The sequence below is a fragment of the Pocillopora damicornis genome, chromosome 7, assembly GCF_964200805.1.
Source record: "Pocillopora damicornis chromosome 7, jaPocDami1.2, whole genome shotgun sequence".
NCBI lineage: Eukaryota > Metazoa > Cnidaria > Anthozoa > Scleractinia > Pocilloporidae > Pocillopora > Pocillopora damicornis.
Window position 1 is genome coordinate 24,442,249 of NC_142676.1, and position 19,192 is coordinate 24,461,440.

Below are 19,192 nucleotides of genomic sequence, written 5' to 3' on the forward strand. Positions count from 1 at the left end.
AATGACACATTAAGGTGACGAGAATAAAGGAAATGATCACCAAGTAAAGAAACTCTCAATTATTAAACAAGTTCTCCTTGTCAGCACCTTAGGAAATATATATAGTAAATTTTGCAACCGTATTTTGCTAAGTTTCCTCAAGTTGTTCATCATTCATCCTTTTTGGGAAAACAAGAAGTCTGAAGCGTATCTTCTGTTACGAGGAGGGGAGAAAGAGAAATTCAAAGATGAATTGAAAAGCATTCTACTACGTTTGATTTCTCTCTTGATCGCACGGCAATAGTCTTTGCAGTTTCTAATTAAAAATGTATCACTTTCGATTGTGGAATATAACTGTACTATTAAACTATTGCTGTCTTTGCTATTTAAAGACAATTTATTTATGTCGGATTTAAATGTACATAATAGCGTAACATATGATCTTAACACTGAGGTCACCTGTAAATCACACAATAGTCTTAGGTCTCTTTATAACTTCCAACAACGTTCGAAAAGGGAAGAATCAATCCCAGTCAAAACACAGAAACATCAGCTATATAATCTTAATGAAGTCTAATGGCTAATCAGCAGGATGTTAATTATCATTCCCTCATCTATCGTGTTATTGTGTGATTAGACATTTTTCTTCACCAAGCTAGAATTCGTACCCAGTGTGTGATCTACAGACTGCATTTTCTACTTAGTCTAGAGTTTATACGTAGAATGCAATTTACAAAAAACTGTGCTAATCGATCATATCAAAGTCTCATTGCTAAGGCACTCTGTTGCAAACCTGTATTCAAAGCATCAAAATCGTTCGAGTTCAGTTACAAATTACGGTCAAGGCTTAAAGCACATGCGTGAGATTTAATATAGGCTTCAGTAACTATTTAAAAGCTGTGTAAACGCTATTGGAAGGAAATACATTTTTAATTAAATTTCAAATGCATTTTAAACGTCTTTCACATGCCAAATTTTATTTGCATTTGACATTTCACAAATAATAGAATGCAAAAACCGTATGAAGACTGTGACTACATTTTACCATTGGGAGCCGCAAAAATACTCAAAAAAATGTTCTAGTCATGAATCAACTCTTCCTTTTTTACACCTATATCACCTTTGGGAGAGAACTGACGATGACCTAACCTACAAAAAATAGAAATAAATACAGTTCAGAGAAAAAGATAAAAATTTATACAATACACTAAGTTCATTATCAGTAGCTGCAAAAAGGTTCAAGTTCAGTGTTTTAGCTAGTTTGAGATTTTTTATGTCTAATCTATTTCGCCACGTAGGAATCTTGTCTCATTGCTGACCCATAGAGAAAGCTCAGTGTACCTCTATAGTGGGGCATCTAAAGGCAGGAGGTATAGGCTCGACACCTCTCGGGAAGTTGAAGTTCACCTTTTCTTATTAACCTTGTTTCTGGCATGTTTTGCCACGAGTTCCCTTAGGACTATAAATTATACCTAAAACACCCTGGAAAAGGGTTAAATCGCATTCAAAGGTCAGACAATTTTTATCCCATCCAGTCGACAAATTGATTTAACTTCTTGTCATAAAAATACTTTACCAGACTGTTTACTGTAAACACAAACAATTGAGAAATATGACCCTAATATACAAATGTACACATACCTTCGGGGTTTGATTCTCAGTAAGTGCCTCAACAGCACTACAAATCCTAGAACTAGGAGAAACCGTCATAATGCTTGCGTGAAGTTAGCAATGCCATAATCCGACTCTGCCTCGCCATTTGTCAGCTTCTCGCCACAGCAACACATTGGCACTGCTGATGTCGCGGTGAATGATGGGTGAAACAACCAATAAACCGTCTCAAAAGTCACAGTTGACGTTCGACTTGTCGCTGATGCTTGTTATAATGTTGGATGGTGAGCCATCTTATTTACCTAACAAATTAATGCCTGTATTGCACTACGAAAAAGTCCTGCTAGCCTCTATCGATAATATCAACAACTTAACAAAATTATTTCCTGTACATAAAAATTGCAAAGCTATAAATGATACTTAGACTCATTTTACACCTTAACCCTTTTACTCCTAAGAGTGACTAACATATAATTTCTCCTTATAACATTACCTTTGAATGAAAGATTAAGGTCAAGGGACTAAAAGAGGTGATCACAATCTAAAAAAGCTCTTGATGGTTGAACAAATTCTCCTTGTCAGCACCTTAGGAAATGTATGGGGAGCAGTGCAGAGAATATGCATATTGATGTTAAGAAGTAAAGGGTAAATGTAGGCCAAAACCACTGTTATCACGTTGATATAACAAAAAGTCCTTAACTTAAGTTAACATGGGTAGAGTTTGAGAAAGTTTTAAATATCTTTACTTCATCATCACCTAATGTCTTGAATACCTTCGCTATTCTTCTCGCCTAGCTTGCAAAGGATTTAGACTTTTAACAGCTAACTTTAATTCTAATGCCGAACTTATCATGTGCCGAACTCATTGCGTAACTAATAATTGCATAACACTAGAAGTTACTTGCGTTTTTTTGTTTTTTGTTTTTTTTTTGTGAAAATAACCTGATTTTAACTAAAGATTATTTGTCTTTTTTAGCCGAAAGGTCTTTAAAGTCTTTGACTGACTCGTTAATTAGAATGGTCACGAGAAGGCAACAACACGCAAATCTGAGCTAGTCCAATTTGATTTCAGTTCAGCTGATGAAACGTTCAGCTTCTCAAAAAGCAAGTCTTATACATTATCGCATATTCGCACTGAGCCAAGAAGAAGCTAGTTTGCACAGGCCATTTTAGATAGAAGATTTTTATGTTTCTTTTTCTATTCGATTGCAAGTGTTGATAGAAAGCAGATCTTTTCAAAACTAATCTTACATTAATTGTTCGAGTTCACCAATGATGTCTTCCATTCTTGGTCTTACATCAGCATCTTGCTGCAGGCATCTCCGAATAAGATCTCGAAGTAAGCGGTTTGTCACCATGGCAACTTGCTCGTCGCGCCTGTAAGGATCTGGTAGTTCCCGGATGCAAATCTCACAGAGGAGAACTCCAAAACTGTACACATCAACCTAGGCTCGAGAGGAGAATAACAATGAAAATTTGAAAATGCATGAACGTGCCAGCTAGTTTAAATTGCTATATTTTTATTTCTCGTTTCCTTCCTCTTTCTTTTCTTTTCTTTTTTTTTTGTTTTAGCAGTCTGCTTACGTCAGAGGAACGTTGCCTCATTTCTATGCGAGCATTTCACTCATTTTAGCTCAGTGAAGGGAGAGAAATAGGTTCGATTTCTCTCAGCTGGTTCAAGTTAAGGTGATCGTGATCTGTCCGGTGGCATGTTCCCCACAGACTGATATTGCGTGAAACATCCGACCAGTTTACCAAGGATAAAGGTTCAACTATAGTCAGAGATCAAACGGGATTTTTTGTCCCGAGCCCTTCACAGATTGATTTTCAATCTTATCACGAATAAACTTCATAGAAATCACAATCAAGCAATTGAGAAATAGAACCCCAATATTCAATTTTCAGACATACCTTGACGGTTTGATGTTTAGTATGCGCTTCAGGTGCACTGTATATCATAGCACCAGGACCAACTGTCATGGTCTGCTGCAAAACATTAGCCGTGCCATAATCTGACACTTTGCCTCGCCATTGGTCAGCTTGCCGCCACAGTAACACATTGGCACTGCTGATGTCTCGGTGAATGATAGGGGATGGTTTCTGTAAGTGGAGGTAGTTCAATGCTCGAGCCACATCTAGAGAAATGACGGACACTTCAAGTGAAGAAAGAGGCCGCTGTTCTAACAGTGCTCGTAAACTAGATTGCATGAGCTCTGTTACAAACAAAGGACTTCCTTCATCGTTTGTTGCCCCAATGAACTGCAGCATACAAGGATGGCGGCATCTGGCGGCAATGCTCATCTCTCGCTCAAACAATCTACGGTTGTGATCAGAAAGTATTAACTCGTACATCTGTTTGACGGCGACAGCACAGCCACAGTATTTGCCTTCGATAACACTTCCCCAGCCTCCCTTTCCAAGGCATTTGTCCGTCAGCTGAATCTGATCCCGTGGAATGACCCAATCAGGAGTCTGAGGGCGTGAACGTTCGTTAAGTGCCCTTTGAGCTGCTGAAAGAGACGTCTCCAGTTCGTCTATTTCATGCAGTTTGTCCCTTAGCAGTCTTTCCAAGGAAGTAAATTCTTCATTTTTTTCTTGTAGTTGCCTCTGGACATCTGTCAACTGATTTCTTATCTGCCTCAGTTGTCCATCTCTCTCTTGTAGTTGCCCCTCGACGTTTGCCAACTGCTGTGTTTTCTCTCTCAGTTGTCCATCTTTTTCTTGTTGTTGCCCTTGAGTATTTGTCAACTGCTGTGTCTTCTCCCTCAGTTGTCCATCTTTCTCTTGTAGTTGCCCTTGGACATTAGTCAACTGCTGTGTCTTCTGCCTCAGTCGTTTATCTTTCTCTTTTAGCTGCCCTTGAGTATCTGTCAATTGTTGTGTCTTCTCTCTCAGTTGTCCATTTCTCTCTTTTAGTTGCCCCTGAGTATTTGTCAACTGCTGTGTCTTCTCCCTCAGTTCTCCATCTTTCTCTTGTAGTTGCCCCTGGGTTTTTATCAATTGCTGTGTCTTCTCCCTCAGTTCTTCATCTCTGTCTGTTAGTTGGCGATCTTTTTCTAATAGTTGTCCATCTCTCTCTTGTAGTTGCCTACGGACATTTGTCAACTGCTGCGTCATCTCCCTCAGTTCTCCGTCTCTGTTTCTTAGTTGCTCTTGAACGTTTTCCAGCTGCTGTGTCAACTCTGTAAATAGTCCTTAGATAATGAAAATAGAACAAGGAATTTTTCAGTTTGTCTCACAGAGCGTGAACCGAAAACTCAAAATATATTCCTCTCTCCCACCCCCCCCCCCCTCTCCCTCTCTCTCTCTCTTTCTCTCTCTCTCTTTCTCTCTCTCTCTCCCTCTCTCTCTCTCTCTCTCTCTCTGGGTAAGTTTTATATCAAAAGACTTAGGAACTAAATCATTTTGGACTTCATTATAGATTACTCCATTTTAGATTACTTGGCACCCAGCCTGCTATCCTTGTAAAATATATATGTAATATATTCAGTTCTCCTCCGTTATTGTTACCTAAAAGCTCATAACGGAACTCGTCAGTCTTCCTAACAATTATTTTTCTTTACAAATTTGTTCCTCAACAAGATCCCCTTACCTGGTATCTCTTTAGTATCCCTTTTAACATTCTCATTTACGTCTTTTTCGGTTTCAGGAACAAATCTTTCCCCTCTTCCTTCATCGACTCCACTTCCAGTTACTTCATCCTTAGAAAAAATGGAAAACACATTGCAACTTAGGGGATAAAATCATTATGGTACATGTACATTGGGTTTCCCCGCCAAAAGAAAATAAAAACATCTGTGCCTTGCTCTGTTTTTTTCAGGAACTTAAATATTACGTTTTTAAATGATTTGATTTAATTAAGTTTAACAGAATTAAAAGACCTATGCCATGCTTAAGTTGAAATAGGAACTTAAATACGCTTTTAATGGATACTTTTAAAATAACTTTTTACTAATTTATCTAAGGCCACTTTCATAATGAATAATTTCATAGATTTTTGGTTTGCCTATTCTCCAGTGGACCCCCTGAAAACCACTGAGGTCTCTACTCAAAATATGTATGAATTCTTGTTGTTATTTTAAGGAGTAGCTAACGGACTCTATTCATACAATTTAAACTATTGCTATATCAGGAGTATTCAGCTCTTTGACCCGTTACAGAACATGCTACGTGCGAGTTCAAACCATTGATTTCTCGGATGTTTGGACGTCATAAGGACCCATAAGTTTATCCTGCACACGAATTATGATTCATTTTAAACTAACTCCTCTTGTGATGATTCCATTGTAGCAAGTTGCCCTAGAAATTTAAGCTTCAAGCAGTTTATAATCTTTATAATATCATATTATATTTTTGTTGTACATTCGGCAAATGTACAATAAATAGGACTGACCACTCAAGAGAGAGAGAACCAGGTGAAAAAAAGGAAAAGTTCTGCCTTCAGATAACAACAGCCCAAATAGGACTGACTACCAAGAGGGACAGAGCAATATGAATAAAAAAAGAAAAGGTTTTTCCTTCAGATAACAACAGCCCAAATAGGATTGACTAATTAAGAGAGACAGAACCAGGTGAAAAAAGGAAAGGTTCTACCTTCAGATAACAACAGCCCAAATAGGACTGACTACTGAGGATAGATAGAACCATGTGAAAAAAAAGAAAGGTCTTGCCTTCAGATAACAACAGCCCAAATAGGATTGAATACCCAAGAGAGAGAACCCCAGCCTCCATGCTGACAGATGCCGGATATGACAACTTTTAAGTGATTCTCACTTCACGCAGTATTACCAGGCTATCCTCAAATGCCATGACAGTTTACGGCTTAGCTAGGCCACTCTTGTCGCTGAATCATTCTGCAATTGTGAAAATTGCCATTCATGCTATGATTGCGTTGTATACAAATATATAAACATTTTAACTCAGTACTGATTGTTAACCCACTCATGAAAACAACAACCATGCTGGCTGATTAAATCTATTCGACTAAATAATTCAATTATTAAATTAATTCAATTATCTTATGTAAACATTGGCGATGCGATCTATCAGTAGATCACTTTAGTGAAAGAGAAAACCATACTTTCCTGACCAAAAAAAAACTTGAAAAAGTCACTGCCACATATCTTTAGTTTTAAGAAGTCGAAAAGCTTGCAGTCCATGAAATGCCTTCTGTGGTACATCGTTCCGAGGCAGAAACCTTAAAGGGCATGTAAACCCAAAAATACATGTTTTTCTTATACTATGTAAAAAGTGGCGTAGAAAACGAATTTGAAATTAGTTTTGTCCAATTCGACTTATTTTAGGAGAAAATCGGCATTTTCAACTGAAATTCCATTTCCGGTAAAAACAATAGCGAGAAGTCGTGACGTAAGCGGTGGAACCAAAATATTGCGCAACACATATTCCCCAGTAGAACTGGTGTGGGAGTTCGTGTAAGTAGCGGTAGTTCGGAAGATGTTTTTTCAGAAGATAGCGACTCGAATGCCTTAAGCTTAGTACATGACAGCGCTGGGGATAATCCAGAATCTTCAGGAGAGTCTGGGCCACGTCCTTAACAATATGACCCGCGTAGGGTTCAACGAAGCGATCCGCACGAAGACAGTACAGAACATGTCGACAGCGATGCGACCGTCTCGGAAACTCAGACTGGTATTTAATTTACTTTGTGATTTATTTGTATTTAACATGAAAATGCAATAAATCGAGGGTACAATCTTAAGGAATGCAACAGAATTTTTTTTAACTTGAGCTTCTGAAAGTGTTTTATACAAAATTATCAAAGGTGCGAGTGTGGCACTTGTCAACCAATGCCGACAACTCATGAAAACTCATGAAAACTCAAGTGTTTGTTGTACGGAAATCGGGCAATTGTGGCAAAATGACTTGAAACCCAGATAAGTTGTATCACTGAGCATCCAGGTTTTCAGTCAATTTGCCTCGATTTCTGGGTGCTGGAGACGGCCAAGTACGCGTACAGGCAGCAGCAAAGCACAGATAATCACACCGGAAACGACTAAGCTAAATATTTTCTGTTTTATCTGTTTTGTTACATTCTGAGATCGATTTACTTGAGTTGTTTCTGCCATTGATTTAATAATACAGTACTAGAGCTAGTTGTTTTTCGCTTCTTTCCTGGCAGGAAATTTCGCTAAATTGCCTACAGATAACTTGTTCGTTGGTGTTGGGGATATCTCGGCAAACACTTTAGGGTCGCTGTGCTATCTTGTGCGGTAAACAATATCCTTCATCTCAGAAGCATTTCCATCGATAAACAAGTTGTATCATGTACATTTCCTTGTGTGGCCTTCATAATTATCCAACCCTGTTTGTGTTTGCTTCGATTTGAAATATTGAAAAGATAGTTTTGCAAGCTGAAATCAGGATCTTTTAAGTTGTACTCAAAATGATGAATGTTGTCTTACTGACCTTTGAATGTATTTTCACTGCTGTGAAAACCGTGACACAAATTCTTCTGCTGTTTCTCTGCAGGGTTTCTCAAAGGAAGCACCAAGTGGGGCTGGCTTGGATTTTCTTATAGAACATAAGGGTTGATTATGGGATCCTGTATAGAATTCTTTGTATCGAACCGACAAAATTCCAGATCACGTTATTACACACTGATATCAACGAATTCTCTTTCTTTGATACGTGTTTCGAATTCAGGCAAAGGTTCAGACATGTCAGTGTCTTTTACGGGGTCAGCGCTGGCTCCCGAACAACTGGCTTCCCCATAATATTTCATTAGATGAGAAAAAAGATGTTTTTAGAGAACCAATAAAGCTATTGTTGTTTAATTAACGAAACGTTTTCATGTAAATCGATTTTGTACTTTCTCTGTTGACCTCTAACTTTTGAAGAGCTCAACTTCTTTCTCAGTTCGGTCGGCCACTTCCGAATTCTCGTCGTCTGCCAACTGTATGGGTCGTTTTTATACTTCCAAATAATTTGCTTCTGGTGAGGCCTGAATCGTCGGTACAGCACCAGGAAGAAAAATGACTGCTACAAACAACAGAACGTTCGAACGGCTCGACGAAATTGGCTATTTTCACTTGAACAAATTTCACAAATTGTCGCTTCAAATTTGCGTCATTTGGAAATATTTGCATTGTATGCCCAGTTTTGTTTGAATCAGTACAAAACTGGACGACACAACGCTTCACCATTACGAAAAAAATTGCATGTATTGAAGCAAACTGTAAGTAAAAAAATCATGACGAGACCAGCAAACAACGGCTGTAGAAAAGACTCCTTCATGCCTCACGCGATTATAAAACGAGACTTTGGAGGGTCCACCCGTGACGTCACAGGAAAGATGGCGCCATTCAAGATGGCGAATGTTTCGAATTTGGAAGAGCTTTTACAAAGTGAAAATGGACTTTTGAGAATAAACGAATGGTACCTTTGGTGTACTTGATATATTTACTAAACATCTATGTGAAAAGAAAATGAACGTTTTTTGGGTTTACATGCCCTTTAAGAAGTTTCTTATCAAAGATCATCGCGTTCAAATGCAAATATTTATTGAGCGGCTGTGGGGCGAAGCTTGGCATGGGAATGGAAAATTGGAGAATTTGGCTCGTGCAGGCAGAGAAAGATTTGAATCACAGCGTTAAAATTTGATGAATTTTGTAACCGGAAATGTGTACAACGCCCGAGGTATGCGTTTATTATTCGGCAGAGTTGGATGGTTACCATCATTCTGGGTTTATTCGTGACTTACGTTAGTCCACGCATTTCATCCGACGATTTTAGTATTTTCAATTTGTCACGGCATCAACTTGTTCCAAACTCTTAATCTCCTTAACTCTCCATGTTAAGTAAACAATGAAAAGCACTCAACAGTCGTGTCGCCTCTTGTTATTCATAAAAAGATGAGAGAGGTCACCAGGCGTAACGAAACAAAATCAACACAAGATCCTATGGAAATAGGAACTAAGTATTCTCACATTTCAATAGGACGCTTACCGTGACAATGTAAGGAAAATATACAAAACGTTAAAAAACGCAACTTTCGTACCTTTCTGGCCTCGATGCTTATGGCACCTAGTCTTCCTTTCGCAGACAGGATGCATCGGGCATCGTCAGTCTCGCAGCAGTCCATAACTGTTTGACCATTCTTGTCCACCAGCTTTGTATCTGCGCCCAGATCTAACAACAACTCCAGCATTTCTTTCAAAATGTCTACTTGTTCAGGTCCTGGTACAAAAGTAACGGCTAAATGAAGAGGAGTGTTTCCTTGGGCATTAACGGAATTCACATCACACCCTGCATGTAAAATTAGCTTCATGGTCTCAACACAGGGAAGTTCGCAAACACCTCGCCAATTAGCTATAGTATCTCTAGGAACAGGAGTCTTATGCCATGCAGCCAAGTGCAAAAGTGTATTTCCATCAAGGGTGCAAGGTTCTAAACACAGAAATCTTTGAAGAAGGTCAATCATGTTGCCATTTTTCCATTCCGAGGAGACTTGAACTTTGGTGTACATCACCAAGAGATAAAGAGCATTAAAAAGCAATGTCTCTTGCGCCTCATTTTGGTGCTCTTCTTCCAATTCTCCACTCTTCAACTTTTCGGACAGTTTCGTTTTTATATCGATAAAATTTTCAAAAATGTTCTCGATAGCTTGTGAACTCAAACTGTGACCATTCTGCACCATTTCTGCAATAACATCTGTAAAGCTTTCAAGATCCTTTGTTATTTGAACATTACAATTCAAAGCTATCTCTATCGCTCGTGTCCACAAACCAATACAGAGTTCGTATTTCTTACAATCAGCAAGGACAGCTCCTCTGCAACGTATCGGGTACCGTAGTATTGTATTGTCAGTTCCCAAGATTCTCTCTCTAATCATGAGTCCCTCAATCTGGATAGCATGATCATCACCTTCTAAGAGAGAAAGTTCGTCAAGAGTTTGACTCTCTGTTCTATTTTGATAAGCCTCCACTGGTTCCATTTTCTTTTTAAGCAAAGGACATGACGGGTCCTCATACCTCTCCTCCATTCCTCGCTTCATGAAACTAAACGCTTTTTCAATGTCATAAGCTTTAGAATCATTAGCAATGGTGGCTCCAAGAAGCTCAAGGGCATCAATTCTTTCTTCCTTTGAACATTCAGGTCGGTTGATGAACCGCTCCACCATTTCAATTTTACAATTGTCACTGGCTAAAAGAAGTGGTGTTAAACGGTCAAGATTTCGTGTTTGTTTTGCTCCTAAAGCAAGCAACTCACAAGCTAATTGAACACGACCTCCATCCGAAGCATAATGAAGACACGAGTCTCCCTTGTAGTCTTGTAGATTTATGTTTGCGCCGTGCTTGACAAGATAGGAAGCAATATTCGGGTGGCCTTTGTAACATGTTATCATCAGAGGAGTGCTATTGAAATTAGTGGGTGCATTAACATCGGCCCCGTTCTCAACCAAACAGCGCACAATATCAAGGTGTCCACAGAAGGCAGCAGCTCTCAACGGAGTCGAACCTATCGATGTTCTGCTGTCGACTTCGGCGCTTTGTTCGATCAAGAGTCTCACAACATCAAAATGACCTTTAGCAGCAGCAATCCACAAAGCTGTACAATCCTCTACAACTCTTCCTTCAACAGTCTTAATCGTTCCACGGGCCTTGATGTTTGCTTCATAACGTAAAAGAACCTTCACAAAATCCAGTTTTCCATCTCGAGCAGCGATGATGAGAGGAGTGGCAAGGTCGTCGCCATCTTTGATTTTTGTTTCCAGAGCGGCTTTTATTGATTCAGCGTTCAAATACTTCACCAAATCAAGCAGATCAGAACTTTCGTCCTGATCAGCTTGAATGATCTCGGATGCTTTGTTACCCATTTCAAATAATACAAGTACAAAACCTCTCAATTCTGCTACGTTCAACTTGAACTGTGTGAGCAAAACAACAAACACATTGACAATTTTAAGGTCAGAACTTTACATAAGCAGGCTCATTATTTTCAGCTGTCACGGTTGGGAAACAGTTCATCTTACCGATGTTTGGTTCAGTTTATATGTTGTAGAAAAAGAAATACGAGTTGCCTCATCTCAAAAAAGGTTTCTAGATTCAAATCATGTTCATAAAACTTTTTATTTTCTGTCTGAAGAAACACTCCGTTGCGTTACATTGTCATTCGTAATGTGCAGGAATTACACCTCGTGATCACAATCTTTCCATTGGAACCAAACATTCTTCCTTTTCGAGAGAAGGTGGAGTGTGACACGTATTTCTTTAGTAAGGGAGGGGAGGGAGTGGGCCCAAATGATCTGAAGAAATTAATAAGATATAATTTCGCCCGTATACGGCCCAGGGTTATAAAGCCACGATATAGCTTTTGCTATTTTCCTGAAGACTTAGAGACAGTTCTTTCCAGTCTGTAGATTATAATCTCTTTATGATCCTCGAAACCACTTACACTTAATCACGCCATTACACTCAACGGCTTCAAGCCTACAAAATCATCTTATGATGATAGAAAGAGACGGAACTATGAGCTTGAGAGTAGCGGCCCGTAAACCTGTGTAACCGGTCAGCTCTGAAAGTCCGTGGGCTTTGATGTCTGTTTTATAACTTAGAAGAATCTTTATAGAATTCAGGTGTCTACTACAAGCGGCGACGATCAGAGGAGTAATAATTTCGTTGCTCTCAAGGGTCTTCGTTCCGAGAATAGTTTTCCTTTTGTCGGTGTTCAGCCGCTTTAAAAGATCTTATACAAGCTGGGTCAGTTCAATTCAGGTTTTCCAATATGAATCATGAACCTCTCTGTTCTGGATGAATACCATAAAGATGAGGCGATTGTTGTATCATGCAGTTCTGCTTGCGGATAAATTTACATCTTCTCCACTTAAGATACTTGAGTCAGACGGATTTGAAAGCCATTTTTATATATCTCCGGTTGTAAAAGAAACAAAGAGCAAATTAAACCAAACACGGGGAGGAAAGTTAAATGAAATTACTTGATTCATAAGTACCTCTGTAAGGAACTACAATGACGTGAAGTTTTTCGAAATACTGAAGTCTAACTATGATATGGACTCCGGGATGTGGAACTCAGTGTAAGAAACAAATAGGACAATTCAAGAATAACAAACTTTCATCTAATTGTCTCAGTGTTAAAAGCAAAAAAATTCAGAAGCAGAGGCTGATACGGAGTGTAGATTGGCTTTAAAGAGTGTTCAACTTTTCGTCTGGCCATACCCGTCATGCAAGTACAAAGAGAAGTTCTTACCGGAGAGGACAAAAGTTTGTCAGGTCAATCACCCTTTACCGAAAAAGGAAATCCATTGAACTGAACAAAAATGTGAAGCATTGACGTTCTGTTCACTAGGTATTGAGTTTCAAATCTTGCCCCAATCCTTCAGAGTTAACCACCCGAGTGCCCCTGTCCACAGGACGGTTATTGAACTGTTCACCCGTTCCTCACGTTGTAACCCAGTAACTACTGGACTTGTAATGACGTTGTAACCAGTAAATTAATGCATTGTAATCGGGATAGACCTATTGACAAATCTAGACCTGGGGGAGGGGTGAATGAGTAACTAAATTGCCCATAAGAGACGCCATATTGGATTTTGATGGGAATGTTTTTAGGGCCGGGTAAGAGGAAAGGATTTTCCTCCTTTAAAGTGGTAGACAGATCAAATAAAACCCGGAAATCCACCGTCCAACTTCCTTCTACTCTGCCTCTGGAAAAAGAGCAACATCGTAGTGTGGAAGATGTGGAACAAGGTGAAGAAGAGGAAGATCCGTGCGCTTTGTGTGATGGTGACCCGCCAGATTCCGACGATGATGTGGTGCCCACTTCCTCCACCAGCTCCTACAAAATGCGCAAGGAAAGGCTCCACAAAAACTGGGAATCCTTGTGATCCACATTGCTGAAGTTCTCTGTTGAAATGGAAGGTTTCGTGCCCCATCAATGTAATTGTGGTAAAACGGTGGAAAGTCGATGCAGGGATTGTAGCTTTACGGCATACTTCTGCCTTGATTGCTGTAATCACCTGCATCAGACCAAACATCATTTTCATCACCCAGAAATAATACAGGTATGCATGACCTTTATAATTATCAATTTTGTTTTTTGCCCAGAAGAGTAACCCGGGTTTAAGAAATTTATTAAGCTTGTCTTTTTTTTATACTGAACTTTTCAGGACGGTGTTTGGAAATTGCACACTGTTCCTGACAGGACATTGAGTAATCCCTATCATTCTTGCTCATTTTCCTACACAAGGGAAATAACGGTTATAGATGAAAGAGGTAAAGCTATCCCTAAAGACCAAACCATGATTGTTGTTCATGTTAATGTAGTCCTGGTATTCACTTTTTGCAGTTATTTAATATATTGTAAACATTTATATTGTTTTGGTGAGCTTAATTCTAAGGTTATTAAAATATCGGTATAAAGTCAGCAATGTTCTTCCTTGTTGAATATTTTTTTCTGAAGGTGGTCAGCATCTATTGAAGATTCTCTGTTGCACTTGTTTTAGTGTGGCAGAGAGTTTTCTGTTTCAAGGTTTGTGGCCTGCTACGCCAGTGGAACCAACCTTGGCATTCACCACAAGTCTGATGGAATTTACCCTGGCACTTGTGATGGAATGCCAAGTTTCCATTTTTGATCTTGTGAAGGCCTCAGACTTCTACTCCCACCCTCTCATAAAGGTTCGTTATAGGTTTAGCTGTAAACGACTCCATCATGTGATAGTTATCAGGGTCGGCCAGGGTTTTTGGGTATATGGTATTAAGGGGCTTTTTTAATTCGGGTATATGGTATATTTCAGCTGAAAGATGGGTATACTACTAATTTCGGGTATATAGTAGACTATATAACGCTTTGATTAATTTTAGGTATATTGGGAGAAATCTTGGGTGTTTTGGGGTATTTTGGCAGATCTTTTTTGGGTATACTGGTATACCACTGTCCCCCGCTGGCCGACCCTGAATTATTGAGGGCAAAACCAAATAAACCATCACACAAATAATATAGAAATCATGAGATCATAATATATTATTGCTTTAGTATAAATCTTCATGACCTAGCCAAAACTTTATCATGATCTCCTTCATAGATACTGAAACTAAACAAATGAAAATACAGTTGAAGCTCTCATACATGTACACCCTCGGGACACGTTAAAAGTGTCTGTAACTGGAGCTGGCCACCTTACAAGAACTGTTCTCATAAGCGGCCACCACCAGAGGTGTAGCCTAGATGTCCGCTTATGAGAACTTTCCCAGCTAACAAATATTTGGAAGACAAAAAATACCACCAAATGAAATATTGCAAACTACACAATGTTATGATAATGGTGAGTGTACAGTACTGTATACTGCAGAATAGAATCCAGTTCCTTCTGCAAGTTCTAAAGTTCTAGACTCAAACTGATTACTACTCACTATCTATCACAGAATAGATAGTGGGTAGGGCAGCCAATCAGAGAATAGCATTCGTGATAGATTTACAATAGAACAGATGTAGCAAATTGTTATATTTGTTATTTATTGTTTTAATTGCAGAAAAGGAAGATATATGACCAATTTATTGACAGCTTTGAGGAATTCAGGTGGCTTAACAATTAATGTTTGTGAATTTAGAACTTCCAGCAAACAGTTATCTTGCAACATCCCAGTGTTATGTGTATAAGACCTTTAGAAGTGTTTTAATGAGTAACTTAGATTGTAGTTAAATGTTTTGGATCAACTTTATCCTTAGTTTAAATTTTATTATCCTTTGTTTCTATGTATGGTAATTTATGGTGATATATGCAGATAACCAGTTTAAAACAAAGAGAACTGAATGAAGTGTTATAAATTTGACACAAAGCATCAACTGATACCTCGGTAGATGGTAATGAAGACCATAGAAATTTGGTCAAGTTAAAAGTTAGAAATACCTTGTGATCAACACAGTTTAGGTTGTAAAACCATGCAAAGTCTCTTGAGGTAAGCTCCTGTATTCAGTGCATTTGGTGACACCTGGTGTACTTCAATTTTTTTTTTTAGAATCTAATTCCTTCTGCAAGTTCTAAACTTCCAGACTCAAACTGATTTGCAGAGTTTTTATTTAAGTGGTTATGTTAAAAAATTATTTAATACAGAGATAATTCTTGTTACTTTGTTGTGTGAAAAGGAATAAAAACAACCAATATCCCTTTTGATTGAGTTTTACATATAATTAAAAGTATTTTCCAGAAAATATAAGACTACAAGTGAAAGAAGAAATTACTCAAATATCTGATTTAATTCTTAGGCCACGATAGTGCAACAAATAATTATCTATTGTCATTAATGCTGGTTCAAAAAATACCATATGGTTTGGTAATTTGAACTCGATAGATGCTTTTATTAGTTTAAAATGCTTATTAGTGTAAACACTGTGCACATTAAAGGTATGTCTCTTTACAACAGGTATCATGTAAAGGCTCTCCAGTGTTTTACTGAAAATGAGGTTTGCCACTCAGGTGTCCAGTTTGTCCTGCTTGTCCCAAGGTAAAACTTTGAAAACCTCTGCTGCCATTTTCAAAGAACTAAATTCAGATTAATTAGAGTAGTTTTCAATATAGAGATTAAATGTTATGTTGTGGTGCATTTTTAGTTCTCTGTTCATTTGGTTTGTAATATATATTCAGTCCAACAATTCCAGTAGTTTGCAGATGCACAAAATTTAAAGGCTAACACTCTTGCAAATATGCTATATTATCAGATGTTTAGGTGAAGTGCTTCCACACACATATATAGTTGCTGTTTGTTTCATATATATATAATTATTACCCACTATCAATTTTATTAGTGTTCACAAAAAAGGACAAATAACAATTTATAAATAACAAAGACCTGTTTAGATAATTTATGACCTTGTTATGCAGGTTGTATAATTACAACACCTTAAATCCTTTTGTCTACAAAATGTAATGTTATACTTTACAAATTTATTGTCCAATAATTGTCAACAGGAAAATGGTAGAATATTCTTGTCTCTGGATGCCTGTTTTGGGCTGCCTAGAAAAAAGTCTTTTGGTGGAAGTTATCGACCCCCACTCAGTGAAAACATGTTTTTTCACAATCAAGAAAATGTGGATAACTTCATGGCTGCCTATCCTTCAAGTAGAAATGAACCTAACAAGGTGTGTCTTTTTTAATCTCTGCATTAAATTGTCTCTTCTTTTTCTTATTTCTGTGAATTATTCATTACATTTTAAAATAATGTTTGTTGTGGCTATTGACTGATCTTATTATTAATGGATGAATAATTTGATCAATAAAATTAATCATTAAAAATTGATCATTTTTTTTTACAGCACCTTCATTGTGTTATTGCCATTACTGTTTTTTTTTTCATCTTCCTGTAATTATAGTAGCTGTCAAAATGTCCAGGAAGTCAATGTACTCGATTTCTGGAATGCAGGCGAAGAGTTTGAAAGTGATGAAGATGATGACAATGATAGTGATGTTGAAGTGTGACTATTTATATTAAGTATTCGGACAAGGATTACTGACTATTTGTAATAAGTACCGTAGTTTTGACAAGTCTGTATATGATCTAAGGCTAGACAACATTCTCATTTCTGGAGCATTAAACAAATGTTCCTATGTACTGTTTTTGTCTTGGTTCACTGATAACATTTACAGAATTCGACTTGAAATCGTGGGAAATATGATGCTTGAGAAAGTAATACCTAACAACGCAGTGCAACTATAATTTAGTACCAACGTAAAATCATCGACAAATTGCGTACTCTATGATTGGTCACAAGTTGTAGCGCGCACAATTTCTTTAACATTATATAAAAGAAATAAAAACTTGTCCTCCTGTATTGTTGTGTTGTATAAGTACTTGGGAATTTTTAAGAACACTCCATGCATTTTTATCATGTTCCCAAGCTGACTTAATTCCTGCTTGCTTAGCTTAACAATGCACTCGTATGGGGATATAATGTCTTTCTTTGAAGTCCAATGTGCAGCAAAAATGACTTTAATCAATCATGTGACAAATATTAACAACGTTTTTCGGATAACGAGTCAAAGAGTGAGAATTTTTTAGCTAATATTTGTGAATAAGACACTGCAAGCAGCGTTAGGCCCTGTTTATATGAAGGAGAGTTGTCCCTGGTAGGAGGGTTACCCTCCATACCAAACCATCTTTACAGAGCGTTTATATGAAAAGAGTTGTTCTTACTGACCGAGTCAAAGTCGATCTTGCATAATTACTTCGAGCTCGTTTAAATATTCAAATCCTCATTTCTCCTTCCTTTAAGTTCCTTTCGTTTACTCCGCTACTGTTACCTTTGCTGAGTTAAATTTTATGTTAACAATATAAATTTGCCCTTGAAAACCTATATTCTAGCAATTATGTTAAACTCGGCACGCGAGAAGTTGTCTCGGGAAGGCTTCCCGATGACATGCCTCGTTTTCAATCAAATCGATACTGAAGGTTGGTACCAAGAAAAAATATGTTCGTACCCGCTCGTCTTTGAAATGGCCAATTTCTCGAACTTCTCGATTTCTCAAACCAAGTTTCCTCAAGGGACTGAAAAACGGGGTGAATTTTGTAAATTTAACATAATAGGCGCTATATCCTATACCCGGCATATCAGCTCTTCACCCCGATTTTACTGTATTTCAAAGGGAAACTAAAAAATGGGGTGAATTTTGTAAATTTAACATATTAAGCGCTTTGTCCTATACCCGGCATATCAACTCTTCACCCCGATTTTACTGTATTTGAAAGGGAAACTAAGAAATGGGGTGAATTTTGTAAATTTAACATATTAAGCACTTTATCCTATACCCGGCATATCAACTCTTCACCCCGATTTTACCGTATTTCAAAGAGAAACTAAAAAATGGGGTGAATTTGTGAATTTAACATACTAAGCGCTATATCCTATACCCGGAATATCAACTCTTCACCCCGCTTTTACTGTATTTCAAAGGAGAAACTAAAAAATGGGGTGAATTTTGTGAATTTAACATACTAAGCGCTATGTCCTATACCCGGAATATCAACTCTTCACCCCGATTTTACTGTATTTCAAAGAGAAACTAAAAAATGGGGTGAATTTTGTGAATTTAACATACTAAGCGCTATATCCTATACCCGGAATATCAACTCTTCACCCCGCTTTTACTGTATTTCAAAGAGAAACTAAAAAATGGGGTGAATTTTGTGAATTTAACATACTAAGCGCTATGTCCTATACCTGGCTAACAAACTATTCACCTTGATTTTACTGTATTTCAAAAAGAAACGAAAAAATGGGGTGAATTTTGTGAATTAAACATACTAAGCGCTATGTCCTATACCCGGCATATCAGCTCTTCACCCCGATTTTACTGTATTTCAGAAAGAAACTAAAAAATGGGGTGAATTTTGTAAATTTAACATACTAAGCGCTATATCCTATACCCGGCATATCAACTCTTCACCCCGATTTTACTGTATTTCAAAAAGAAACCAAAAAATGGGGTGAATTTTGTAAATTTAACATATTAAGCGCTATGTCCTATACCCGGCATATCAACTCTTCACCCCGATTTTACTGTATTTCAAAAAGAAACCAAAAAATGGGGTGAATTTTGTAAATTTAACATATTAAGCGCTATGTCCTATA

The 19,192-nt window shown here is 37.8% G+C and overlaps 4 protein-coding genes and 1 long non-coding RNA gene across 11 annotated transcripts in view; 3 read left to right on the top strand and 2 right to left on the bottom strand.

Moving 5' to 3' along the window:
* Nucleotides 1-19,192, top strand: part of LOC113667180 (fumarate hydratase, mitochondrial) — a 36,508-nt gene that overhangs the window by 5,748 nt on the left and 11,568 nt on the right. The gene's annotated exons all lie outside the window — the stretch shown is intronic.
* On the bottom strand, nucleotides 891-4,817 carry LOC149043266 (putative serine/threonine-protein kinase DDB_G0271682). The gene is made up of 3 exons (XM_089212499.1): nucleotides 3,502-4,817; nucleotides 1,621-3,035; nucleotides 891-1,128 (listed from the first exon to the last, which is right to left on the bottom strand). Exons 1-2 carry the CDS (start codon nucleotides 4,705-4,707, stop codon nucleotides 2,838-2,840), a joined length of 1,404 nt encoding a protein of 467 aa, XP_089068625.1. The 5' UTR covers nucleotides 4,708-4,817; the 3' UTR covers nucleotides 891-1,128; nucleotides 1,621-2,837.
* LOC149043267 (protein fem-1 homolog B-like) lies at nucleotides 5,133-11,492 on the bottom strand. Its single transcript, XM_089211941.1, has 2 exons — nucleotides 9,608-11,492; nucleotides 5,133-5,291 (listed from the first exon to the last, which is right to left on the bottom strand). The coding sequence occupies exons 1-2, from the start codon at nucleotides 11,423-11,425 to the stop codon at nucleotides 5,133-5,135; spliced, it is 1,977 nt and encodes a 658-aa protein (XP_089068067.1). The 5' UTR covers nucleotides 11,426-11,492.
* Nucleotides 6,789-8,388, top strand: LOC149043268 (uncharacterized). Its single transcript, XR_016188479.1, has 2 exons — nucleotides 6,789-7,239; nucleotides 8,080-8,388. It is a non-coding gene; the product is annotated as an uncharacterized LOC149043268 (long non-coding RNA).
* Nucleotides 12,998-17,395, top strand: LOC149043269 (uncharacterized). 3 transcript variants are annotated; one of them, XM_089212517.1, is made up of 7 exons: nucleotides 12,998-13,630; nucleotides 13,736-13,841; nucleotides 14,029-14,243; nucleotides 15,099-15,145; nucleotides 15,990-16,070; nucleotides 16,535-16,705; nucleotides 16,880-17,395. In XM_089212517.1, the coding sequence occupies exons 1-7, from the start codon at nucleotides 13,481-13,483 to the stop codon at nucleotides 17,040-17,042; spliced, it is 933 nt and encodes a 310-aa protein (XP_089068643.1). In that variant the 5' UTR covers nucleotides 12,998-13,480; the 3' UTR covers nucleotides 17,043-17,395. The 3 variants fall into 3 exon arrangements, with proteins under 3 accessions (XP_089068643.1, XP_089068644.1, XP_089068645.1); XM_089212518.1 differs by having other exon boundaries at nucleotides 16,937-17,395; XM_089212519.1 differs by having other exon boundaries at nucleotides 16,940-17,395.

Bases quoted from the DNA above. Each gene is read 5' to 3' on its own strand.
- LOC149043266 (XM_089212499.1), bottom strand. From the start codon at position 4,707: ATGACGCAGCAGTTGACAAATGTCCGTAGGCAACTACAAGAGAGAGAT. The intron at 3,036-3,501 runs GTATGTCTGAAA...TCTCGAGCCTAG, and splicing joins CTAAACATCAAACCGTCAAG to GTTGATGTGTACAGTTTTGG.
- LOC149043267 (XM_089211941.1), bottom strand. From the start codon at position 11,425: ATGGGTAACAAAGCATCCGAGATCATTCAAGCTGATCAGGACGAAAGT. The intron at 5,292-9,607 runs GTACGAAAGTTG...ATTTTTTCTAAG, and splicing joins TAAGCATCGAGGCCAGAAAG to GATGAAGTAACTGGAAGTGG.
- LOC149043269 (XM_089212517.1), top strand. From the start codon at position 13,481: ATGGAAGGTTTCGTGCCCCATCAATGTAATTGTGGTAAAACGGTGGAA. The intron at 15,146-15,989 runs GTGGCTTAACAA...TCTTTACAACAG, and splicing joins GACAGCTTTGAGGAATTCAG to GTATCATGTAAAGGCTCTCC. The intron at 16,706-16,879 runs GTGTGTCTTTTT...TTTTTTTTACAG, and splicing joins GTAGAAATGAACCTAACAAG to CACCTTCATTGTGTTATTGC.